Source organism: Chelonia mydas, chromosome 1 (assembly GCF_015237465.2).
Source record: "Chelonia mydas isolate rCheMyd1 chromosome 1, rCheMyd1.pri.v2, whole genome shotgun sequence".
NCBI lineage: Eukaryota > Metazoa > Chordata > Testudines > Cheloniidae > Chelonia > Chelonia mydas.
The window spans coordinates 131,883,414-131,896,011 of NC_057849.1; the positions used below are offsets into that span (position 1 = coordinate 131,883,414).

A 12,598-nucleotide genomic window follows, 5' to 3' on the forward strand; every position below is an offset into this window, starting at 1 on the left:
TAAATAAAAAACTGGCATATCTGAAAATGGAAGTTTATGCTCCGAGAAGGCCCAATTTACTGTACACAGGATCATGATAAAAAACAATGGGGAAAGGGCACCAACGACAGAGGAAGACACCAGAAAGGATATGCGGGGGGCCAGTGTAATATATGCACAAAACTCACAGGTTTATGTGGATTGGTGATCAGAGCACAAGTAGCAATATCTCTTTGACATGTATGGTGGCTACCAGCGTGAAAAGGTAGAAACTTGGGGTCAGGACTGAAGGATTAAGACAGGTGGAGAAGAAACAGCAAAGAGAGTGCAAGTGATGAGAGATGGAAGAAAATGACAGAGGGAGAGAAAATTTAAATAATTTATTCCTTACGAAGAATGCATTGCTTTTGTCTTATTTATAGTCACACCAGCCGCTCTTTTAAGCTAATTACTGTAAATCACATCAGTTGCACCATAACATACCAAATTGCTTCAACTTTTCCAAACTTTTTCTGGGAGATCTTGCCTTAGTAGTATTCTTCAGAAGAACAATGGGGTGAGGTAGCTTGTTCATACAAATTCTTTTATTGCCACTTTAAAAATGAAATGTTGGCAACTTGGAGGTAGGAAGAGTAATTATGTCTTTATAATTCTGGGTGACATCAACTTTTTATGCTGGAGAAAAAAATTGAAATTAGCATGAAACAGCAAAGCAGGGAAGTGTGGACTGTGCTGTGGTGATCAGAGTCTTCTGTATCACTACCTCATGACTGTTTCTTTGTGGATGCGGTGGCAGTGCAGGGCTATTCCAGATGGATACAAACAATTAAGCAATGTGAAACAGATGGGTTGCGAGGAAAAGTGTGTGTGTGTATGTGTGTGTGTGTAAGGGGGTGGGTTGAATGAGGAAGATGAGACTCATTTTGCACTTAAAAATAAAAGCAACCCTCAGTTTATGGGGCCTAGATGGCCCCTAGAGCTTTGCTTAAATTGTTCTTTTGAATCCAGGAATGGGCTTCTCAAGAGTAACCTGGACGGAGAGCAGGGGGACCCTGAGGAGAGAGGGTCAAGGTCCACAAGCATGAGCAAAGGCTTCAATCCTGGTAGATCTGTTCGCTCATGGGGGCTGTAAGTCAGAGATTTTTACTTTAATCATGTGTATGTATATGTAAGTGCTTTGTGTGTCTGTGCATAGTATATATGTAGATATATATGCAGTCAATACACAGGATGGTAAACAGATCTATTTAATTATTTTGCCATGTTTTTATCATATTCTTGGTAAATTCCTTTGAACTAAAACATTTCTATAAACTGTACTGAAGTATTTTGTGAATACTTTTGACATGTAGTGTAAATGTCTTGGGAGGCTGTCTGCACTAGTGACTTACCATGAGTTAACTGATGGTCAGTTATCTCAAGGGAGCTAACACGTTTGTAAAGGCTATCATGGACGCTCTCCAAATGTTTGTTCCAGGATACAAATGTTTGTGGTTTACTAGGAGAAACAATATATGTTTGTCTTCTGGCACAAAGATTTGGGGAGTGTTCATAGCCTTTGTTCGTAGCCTTTGCAGCGGTGTTCCCTCCCTCGAGATATTTGGCAATCTGGGGCACACAAGCTGGTATTGGCTTCTCAAGCGCTTGATCCTCCTTTTTAGAGTGTTTTCACCTTTCTTTGTCGGCACATTTTCCCTCCCTCCTCCCATCACCATGACTTAGCAGCACATTTTTGTGACATTCTCTATTATATCATGACATTAAGCAAATAAACACATAACATTGGTGGGTGGGTGTGTGTGTGTGTGGGGGGTGGTGGTGGTAGTGGTGGTGGTGGAGGAATGAAGACAAATTTCTCTTGTCCTACTGTCTCTTTCTTTGTATTTTTTTATCCTGTGTTGAAATGATGAGGAACAACAAGGAATTTCTGTGGAAAGTCTATTGTAGTTTCAGTTCCATCAGCCATTACTTGAGTGACCTTCTATCATGTTTAATTTCTTACTGAATTGTAAGATTTGTTTTTTCATATACAGCTAAAATAATCAATAAAATACTATAAATTTGCTACTGTTTATGTTCTAGCAGATCATATTCGTGTAAAAATATTGCTTGGCTTTGCAATTAAAACACAAATGTCACATCCTCTCATGTTAGCCAATTTTCTTTTAAGATTTATTTATGCTAAAGTGATATGAAGTATAAAAGCCTTGTTGAAAGTTACTAGCAGACTAACAGTAGCTGGGTCTTAGCAGAAATAAACGTTTCTATGGCGTTAATGTAATATTACAGATCATTTCTAACAAAACAACATTTGTGTAATACCATCAGCGACCTTTGTATCTAATTTAAAGAAAATTTGTATGGCTACGAAATGGAAGCTCTCATATTATTTAATACAATGAAACATAATTTTGTTCTTTTTCTGTCGTTTCATCCAGAGACCATGTGCGTTTGGCATGGATCGTGAAAATAAGAGAAATTAGAAGATTGTCAGTGTGTTATTTCATAGGTTAATTTTGCCCATCTCCCTACCTCATTCTGTGTTAAAACTGAGGCTCTTGAAAACACTTGGTGCCTCATCCACTGAACTCAGTAGGCCTTTCACCAGGCCTTTAAAATGGGAAAAGAGGGTAAACCTGGAAATCAAATAATGGTAGCTGCAAGATTTTCAGATGTACATTATGCTGGGAGAGAGGTCAGAATTAAAATGGATGCCTCTTCCTTCAGTAACACAGCTACTAGGGGATGGATTTTCTTTTAAGCATTGCCAATTACATGAAAAACACACATTCAATATTCCACAGTTCTGTTCAATTAAAACTTGAATTCTGATTAATGGACACTGGACTATTTCCACACACAATGTAGTATTCTGGAGCAAAGATTTTGTACAAATAATTCTTCTGAATCGAACAACTTTGCAATTTAGCAGTTTCATATTGATTATGTGCTAGATTTTATTGCATAATATTTGAATATAGTGTATGGATGGTAGAATTTTTCCTTCTACAAAGAGTCACTGGAACATTTAAGCACACTTTTTAAAGACCTAGCTTCTATTTAACTGTTACACACTGTATTTTTTTTTCTTTCCCTGTATTTTAGAGTTCCATGATACATGCATGTAATTAAAAAGTTTTGTGTTCTATCATCATTCTCTTTTTTCTTGATTCGTTCAGTGATGCTCCCATGCATTGGTTTACTTATCAAAGCCCCTGTTTATCAAAATACTTAGTCGTGTGCTTGAGTGCTTCACTGAACTGGGGCTGAAATATTGTGTGTGTGTGTGTGTGTAGGAATGGGGCATGATGAGTAATAGGCTGATCCTGCAACCACACAGATGCTCAACTTCATCATCATTATGGCAAATCCCAAAGGGTTGTGGTCTCTTTGCAGATTGAGCACCACCTGGATTGACCTTTGGCTAGATCCTTAAGGTGGTCTGTTTCCATATATTCACTTTATGTCCATCACTGGCAATCTTGTCATGCCACCAAAGCTTTTGGCACCCTTGTGATTGCTGGCTGTGCAGCTTCATTCCTTGGTACATTAGCTTTGGAATTTGTTGGTCCTCCATTCTAATAATATATCCATACCAAGAAAGCCACCAACTCTGAATACATGCTGATTGTTGCTTGATTTTATGGGCAATTAATAATATTGTTTAGATAATATGGGTCATAGACTCGCCAGTTAATCTGATTGGAAGAGAAGGTTTTTGACCCAGAATCAGGGTACTACAGAATTTTCAGGGACCTTTTGGATGTCTGACAAAGAAACTCACACTGAGAACAAAAGGCAGCTTTAAGCCTTTTATTGAGATAAATGAGCAGTAATGGAATAGCTATCAAATAATCAATTACAAAAGCAGTAATAATGTTCTAGCAGTACAGGTGGTATTATATGCTATAAGGTTTCTCAATTAATGTATTCTCACCCTTCCTTGATAACCTGGTGATCAGAGAAAGGACCAGCCTTGCCTTTGGCCTGCCAAGAGACTTCGATGGTCCAGATTCCTCAAGTCTTGAGTGAGAGGTGAAGAACTCAGAAGAAGCTAGAGCTAAAAGCTATAGAAAGACTATAGAAGCTAACTTAGAGTTTACTTAAAAAACTAACAATTAAGAACTAACAATGAACTAGCTAAAACTACCCAATATGGTGAGTTTCCCCTATTATAGGGCCTGAGCCCTAAGTGCCCTCCTTCCATGTCCAAACAACTTCCTGACCCATGAAAATGTTAGGGTACGCTTACTCTGTAGGCTGGCATGTTCGTGCATATGAATGACATATTTGTAACTATTAGAGACTATTAGCTCATCCTCGCCTCTGTTATTTCTGTTCTAACGGGTTGTTTCCATGTTCTTTGTGGTGTACCTGCTAAGTCTGAAAAAGGCCATGAACTTGGGTGGCCTTCACCACCACCGTGTTTTAATTTGCCCACTTATCTATGTGAAAGGTCACACACATATATACTGTATACTTAAGCTCATCACCACCTATCTAGGGTAAAGCTCTCAATCATATATATGTTAACTTGCTTTAGCTTAACAAACAGGATGTTGCCTGTAGGTACTTTGCATTACAGTTAAAATACTCTAATATAAATTGATAAACCTATTATAATAACAAATAACAAACCTATAGTGTAACAAATGATCAGACTCATAAGAAAAGATATCTATGCAAGCAAGCAGGATAGCCCGATAGGCTACATGATGGTGGTTGCTGAGTTCAGCTTTGAATATCCTCATTTCTGATCTTGTCCAGCCACTTGATATGGGGCAGCTGACAAAGATGATGAGAATCAAAAATGTCAGTCTGTCGCTCTTCAGCATTCCTCAGTGCCCACGTTTCACTTCCGTACAATAGAGTTGGTATAACCGTGGTTCTGTAGACCCACAGCTTTGTGGCAGGTTTGATGTCACAGTATCTCCACAGAGGCCACTGAAGGGTCCGAAACATAGCAGTAACTGCTAATATATGTGTCCACATCTTTCAGACACCCTCCAACGCAGTCTGTGATGCTGCTGAAGTATTTGACCGTTGTCATGTGCTCAGTGTCCCATCCAGACAGATTAATACTGAGCTGATTGTAATCTGGAGCTGGAGGCTGCTAGATGATAATGACCAGAGGTGTAATTTTATCTGGATTAATAACCAGACCAATGCACGCTGCTTCTTGTCTGACCAGATAGCCTATCAGTTGCAGCAATTTACCAAACTGAGCCAACAACACAATATCATCGGCGTATGCAAGATCTCGAAGCAGAATGTTGTCCAGCTCCGTGCCACTGAGAGCTGCCTTTTCAAGTTTATCCATCAAGCAGTCAATGTCAGTATTAAGCAGTGATGGTGATAGAACAGTCTTGCCAAGCTCCTGTGGAAATAGGAAACCATGTTGTGTATCTGCCATTGATTTGAACCTAGCTAAACTTCATGCACATGAGTAATTACTCTGAACTCAAAGGAATGCTGCACTTACATAAATGTTTGCAGGATTGTGGCCTAAAAAGGAAAGCTTTTACTGTATTAAAACCCAAACATCTTAGTAGTCATCAGAACTGAAAATATGAAAAAAGTACATGGTTTTTGCAAAGTATTGCAAGCAGTTCCATTGGCTTCTGTTGCCTTTGGTGTGCAGGGTTTTTTGTCTCCTCTGACTTTATGCCGCTTGTTTACTTGTTGCATTTCTCTCAGTATTTTCATTGTCCAAACTAGGTATTTTCAGTTTATTTCTAATCTCTTGTACTTTTTTTACTGTCACAATTTTGCACTACTTGGATTGAGTTTTATTTTTATTTTTAATTCTTTAAAAACTTTGTTTCCCCACTGGAAATTTTTAAACCTGTAATTGGATTTAGGTTTTGTTATAGCTTACTTTAACTAAAGCTACATTTTTGGTCCTAATTTGAGGTGCCGTTGTCACTTTAAAAATGCCTGCGTCTGAAATCAGTCCAGGTAATCAGCCATACCTTTCAACAGTGTTATGTTACAGCTGTGATTGCTTTTTGCTTCAAATTTTGTATAAGAAATTGGTAATTTATAATGGTCTTGAATTTATTTTAATGAAAAAAACTAAGTTGCAAACATGGGATCTGCTCCTACAAATAGTTATTAATTATCAGAGTGCTTACTACCAGGATTAATCATATCTCAAGGGAAATACAGCTCAATAGTAGCCTGGTTATCTTATTTTACTAATATATTTTTATATAGATCATGTAAAAAACCAGCCAAACAAAAAAATAAATACATAAACCCAACCCTAAATTAAAATAACATTAAAATTGAAAAGTTAGGAACTGTTTGAACTAACATGCCCCTACACCATTAATTCAGCTCCCTTGTGTGTATACATTATGATATAGTCCTTAATTACGTGATCCTGTACTTCACTCAGTGCAGGTTGGATGGTGCTCACTGAATGAGCAACTGTTCAATATTTTCTTTTCTTCTCATTGTTCAGTGTGTGGACAGTTGACTGTACACTATCCAAACCCTGCACTGAATACAGAATAATTAATGTCTTCATGGCTGTTTCTGTGGTGTTCTCACCATGCTATCTGAGTGCTTCACAAACACTTATCGATTTATCTTCACTCCTCTGTGATACTTGGGGAGGGTATTATTATCCTTATTTTACAGATGAGGAACTGAGAGATGAGAGAAATTAAAGCCAAGATTGTAATGAGTCTATTAATTTTTGGTGTCCAACTTGAAACAGTTAGGACCTGATTTTTTTCCGAGAGCTCAGCATTTTTTATAGCATTTTATACATTCAACGTGCATCTCCCATTGACTTCGTTTGCAGTTGTGAGCACTGAGTACTTCTGCAAATCTGGCCCCAGGTGTTTCAAGTCAGACACCTAGAAAATGAGGAACACACAATTAGTGACCACCTGTGAACATTTTGGTTTAAGTGACTTGCCCAGAATCACATAAGAACTCCGGGGCAGAGACTGGGATAAAATCCAGTTCTCCAGACCAGCATTCAGCTGCTACACTACAAAACCATCCTTTCTCTCCCTGCAGTTCCCTTCCTCATTCATTACAAGCCTCCTAACTTCTGCAACAAATGAGGCTGTGGTCCTGCAAACAACAGCATCCTTTATTACAAGGTCTTGATTCATGCCCTGAGCACTATCCATTCTGTGCTCTAAATGAAGCAGGATGGTGAGTATGTAGTATCTGATCATAATGTATATGTACAGTGGGGTCACGGTGAAGTTGCACTGGCAATCTTAATTCTGGATTTTTCTAACTTTTGAGCACTTGTTTTGGCCACCTTGATTTTGCATAAAAAATGTTCTTTTAATGTTCTTCTTTTTTATGTAATTTCCTAATATTTAAAAAACAAACAAACAAAATCCTGAAAGAACAAATTCCATCACATAGAACAACTACACTGATCCCCACATTAGTCATCAGCAGCACTGGGACCAATAGGTTTACTGCACAGACCCTAACTACTTGAGCTAATGGAGTAACTGACAGCAGTAGCAGGCTCTTAGCTTCTGGATGAACCGCTGTAGGGGGATGAGACACACACTTTGCCAGTGTGTTTCACACATATTTTCTGACAGCTGAGGAATGTTGGGTTCAGTTCCAGTTTCTGGAGAAGAATGTGTTTAGTGGTTATAGATCCTTATGCACCATTATCCTCTGCCCTTATCTATCCCCTCTCTCCTCCACTACTCCCCTCCATTCTGCTCCCTACCCCTCTGCATTTGAGTTAGGCCGCTTCCTCCATCTTCTCCTCACTCTCTTGGTCCTATGCTTTCAATATCCCTGCTCTTAATTCCAATGCTTGGCACCACAGCAGCCTTTAGCAGACAGGAGGGGCAATTACAAGTAAACTCTCTGATCAGCCCCTGCAACCTTGGGATGGAACGTGCTCAGTTGTTCCATAGGGATGCACATGGTTAATTTGTTGGTATATAGCAGATATGTGGGGATGGAGCATGCTTTGCACAGACAGAATCACTGGAGAATAATACTGATAACTTGTAACAAACCTAACATGGGCTACAGCATTTTTTTTTAATAATTTTTTTTGTAGGGGTTATGACTTGACCAAATCTGGGTGGATTTTCATAGGGATGGCAAAAGGCACATACCTGACACTAGGATGTCAACATCCTTGTCAAACTCCCAAGTCCCTGCTGCGAAGCATGGAAGTGCTCAAGCTTCTCAGTGAAATGATTAACCCACACTAAAAAATTCTTCCAAACAACATAATTTTACCTCTCCTCGTTCTCACAAATGGCCCAGAAATGTTTTAGCTGACACTTTCCATAACAATTCAGTTTGAGACAAACACATAGCATGGAAAATTTCAGACCGAACTCTTAAAAGTTTGGCAAAGATTTGAGAACAATCTCATAATGGGAAGCATTATGGAATAGCCAAATCAACGTCACCTTTAATTAATCTAACAAATTAGTGGGACATCTGTCTCTTGGATTTTGATGTTAAAATAGCATCACTCAACTTTCAGGACCTGTAGAATCTCTGCATGTCAATGTTTGAACTCTGACATTTCATCCTTAGGTGATACTGCATTATTATATAGTGCATTGTCGTGCCTTCTGGAGCCACCTGTGTGAATAGATGATATTCTGTATACCAGTTTCATCCATAATGAGGTGTGTTTTTTTTAAATAACAGTGACCATATCCTTCCCCAGAGAGAGAAATAAATAAATAAATATGTGGCAAATAGATTCTGTAAAGTGGAACTAATATGATCCATGCTGAACTTTACTGTGACATCTCAGATGTTGTTGTCCATTCATATTCAGATTATAAACTCCTCGTAGTAATGTGAGTTATAAAACCAACCTGTAGAACAAAGATGCTTGTAAACTAACATTGGGTTCTAGTGATGTTGCAAATGTCTTGGACTTAGTGTTTCTGATATATAATGCTGGCATGCCAAACATCATCATAATAAATAGTGTCATACAGATAGTATAACAGTTTTGTTATGGGTGGGCCCTCAAATCTGCAGCAAGCTCCCTGCTCCTCTTCTCCCCTTGGTCTGATATAGCCCTGGTTCGTTGGTCCTTAGGGCATGCTGGAAGATGTGTCTGTTTGGACAGGCTGCTATGGAGAGCAGATTCGGGTGGGGTTAGATCTGGAGGGACTAGGAAGGGAGATCTGTTGCCCATTTAATTTTGTTTTTGTAATTTTCAGGCAGGGGCATTTCGTTTTTACAACTCTAAAGAAATATAAATCCATTGTTGAGCTGGAGCCAAATTCTCTCCTTGCATGTATGTGCTATGTGAAGTCAATGGGAACCTTATGTGTTTTATCTCATGCCAGCATTTTGGGCCTAGCTATTCACCATTCCTTTGGTTCAATTGGGTGCAAGTGACAATTTGTAGAAAAACTGAGTTTGGACGAATAAAAGAGATGGTGAGAGTTGTTACTGGAGTAACCTGTCAAGCAAAGAGGACTGGTATCATATATGAATCCAGTCCAGGTCATGCAATTGACTTACCACAGATAGGATTTAAATACCAACATTGAAGCTAGTGGCACCTTTACTACAGTGCAGTACGGATAAATCTGAAGTGGGGCTGTGGAAAGGGGAAAAGGAGCCTCCACATCCCCTCCTCTCCCCCCGCACAGAAATATTTGCTGCCTCCACACGCAATAACCTCACCTATTGGCAGAGTTGGAAAATGGGCCATGGTGGGGATGGAGGAGCAGATCTAATCGCATCCTTTCTCAGCTGACCTGAACGTAGTCCCTGGAACCAGTACTGACCCTTCCAGACTCGCCTACAGCTTAAATATACCCTCTCCCAGAACTCCATCGCTGTGGGTGTTCTGGGTTCACAGGTTAACTCTTTAAGGGCATGTGATAGGTGTAACACACACAATGAATTTTAACACACCATTGCTTTTAACTGCATATGAAATACACAGATATAAACAAAACTAAAAAATCCCACACACATTTTTACCACTCTAAGGCTTCTTTGGGCTGGGGTTAGAGTCCTTCTGCTGTAACACATAGCTTGTCTTAATCATGGAGCCTCTCTCTCCTTCAGGTCAGCTTGCTTTGAGCATGGTCAGCTTGCTCCTTCAACTAATCTGAGCATTCTCTGCTAGAAAAGCATGTTTCTTTCCTTGTCTCCTGCCCAAAGCTTCCCGAGTCTCTCTGAGTTTGTTCCACTACCAACACCTGATTCCTTTGACCTGCTGCTGGTAATTCTCCGGTCTCCAAACCCCAGCCTCCTGCAGACTAGATGGAGGAAGTGGCTTCTCCCAACTCCAGCCAGCCTCCTTAGTAAACCAATTAATTGGCCAGAGTAGCTGCTAAGGTTAACTACTGTCAATTGTATCTAGTCTAGGAGAGAGATGCTTACAGACTTGTCAGCAAAGGTGAAAGAACATAGACATAGAGACATTCCACGATACAGCAGTTTTCCTAAAAGCAACTTCACAATGTCACTGAGAATTCATAAGTTCCTCTACCTCACACAGTAACAGAAATAGTGAACTGTTTTTTCTCTTTCTCTCTCACCCTGGTCACACAGCCGCATTAATCCTGAATTTTACCTAATGCCAAAAATTAAAGCTTAACATTTTTTCCTGCATAATGCTTTCTTATTTTATATATACCTTTGCTCATTTGAATTGCGCCTGGAAATCCCCTGGAAACATTCTTTTCCAAATTGCTAATACTTTGACAGAGACAGTTTTTGTCTGAGAGAACAGTCTTGCATTAAAGTCTCAATTAGCAACCAGATTCCATTGTGAAATACATCAGTATAAATTAATGTCATATTGTGCTAAGCTATGTTTGCCACCTGTTCAGAGCTTGCTATCTCTGGTTCCTAACCTAGACCACTGTGTTTTAGGAGTGCAAGCTTCACAGCTTCCTATGCAAATAGGTTTGTTCCAGACACACAGTATAACAATGTCATTTTAAGCCACTGGGAAAAAAGAGAAAAACGAGTGAAGGAAGGCAAATGTCAGAGTAACTTGAGGCCAAAAAATGAGCTTTGAAACTGTTATTGAGGTAATTCTGCAAAGAAAAGTCTGTCTCTTTTGAACTCCTGTATTCTGATCCTGTCATGTTGCACCAGTACTTGAGATATGAATATGCAATTGAGACACTTGCTTCATCATTAACAGTCTTGATGCAGACTTCAATAGCATTAGGCCTTAGGTGAATTAAGTCAGTAGAATATTTATTATTCATTTCAAGGCTGCAGAATCAGGTCCCAAACCAGTGACATATTTAGCTGTTCCACAGAGCATTAAAAAAGGCTGTTTAGTCCATACCAGAAGCAGCAACCTCCCTGTTCTCAGTCCCTCAGCCCTGCTTACATGCACAAGAAAATTAAATAAATCAGATTTAGTTAATCTGAATCAATTTGTCAACTCTTTATGTACTCAGATTTGAAAGCTCTGGATTAACATACCAAGGGAACAAATATATCAAAAAAATAGTTACCACTTCATTCTTTTCTACACCTACTGACATACATTCCAACACATGTACTCTACTAGATAGCAGTTGTATGTATAAGGTCTTGCTGTACATGTAATGAACACACGATAGAATCTGATTCATTAAGAAACAGATGGTGCACATTTTTTCTAGAGATCTTTAATACATCAGTCAGGATGTGGATTACACACAGAAAATATATTGGCACAGAAGAGAAGAGGCAATTTGGCAGGGTCGACACAAATGCAGATTAAAGTGTGCAAGCTCTACTGCATATGAGAACCAGAATAAATAACTCATTCATGTTCACCGAACAGACCCCAAGACCTATAACTGGAATGTATGTGGATCCTTACATAATACATGGTAGCACCCATCTTTTGGCAGGAGGCTGATTAGTTATACCCTTCATTTTCAAATAATTATCTTTTTTTGTGACAAAATACTGGGATGAGGAGAAGAGTAGGAGGAAGTCTTATAGATTTTAAAAGTTGAAAGAAAATGTGAAATCTCAGTGCTGGGCAATATCTATTTTCCCTTAAACCACTAGAAAAAGGGGCATGTGTCTCCTTGTCTGTAGGAGAAAACAGAGCAATCGTCATGATTAGTGAGCACATTTATAGACTGGAGTAAAAAGACACACATGGCCTGAGTAAATTTTTGGCATCTACTTCACAGGATATAAAAGTTAGACTATCTCCTGCTTTGGAGTTCCCCTTTCTTGTATTTCAGAGCAGTGTATGATTAAGGTCTGTCACTTTACCCAGGCAGAGATAAGGAACAATATACCACAACAACAAATCATTTGCGTAGTAAAAGAATGTGCCTGAGCTCTCAAAGTAAGATTCACACCAGAATCCTGAAACAATTGGAACGTTTTCATGCTGCACGAAGGCTGTAATTAAAAATAAAGCCTTTTCCTTAAACCCTTTACTCCTCTCAATTAATTCTAGCAGTGCCCTTCTGCCCAGAAACTAATGCACACTCAGTAGCTCTGTGACAATTTGGGGAATCGGTCTGTACAACACGATTACACTGGAATGCTGAAAATGACTTTGTAATGAACTATTCACGTTTTGAGGGAGATCAATCCTAGAGATGACCATAGAAACCTTTTAGGGAACAAAGGTATCCTCATTCCAGAGTGGGCTTGT

The 12,598-nt window shown here is 39.1% G+C and overlaps 1 protein-coding gene across 4 annotated transcripts in view; it reads left to right on the top strand.

Moving 5' to 3' along the window:
• The window catches only part of FRMPD4 (FERM and PDZ domain containing 4), a 437,407-nt gene that overhangs the window by 25,956 nt on the left and 398,853 nt on the right, over positions 1–12,598 (top strand). For 2 of the 4 annotated variants that reach the window (XM_043537815.1, XM_037900261.2), the window contains exon 2: positions 988–1,107. The exons of the other annotated variants lie outside the window; for them this stretch is intronic. In XM_043537815.1, the coding sequence (XP_043393750.1) occupies positions 988–1,107 (120 nt within the window). The remainder of the gene's footprint in view (positions 1–987; positions 1,108–12,598) is intronic. 4 annotated transcript variants of the gene reach the window in all.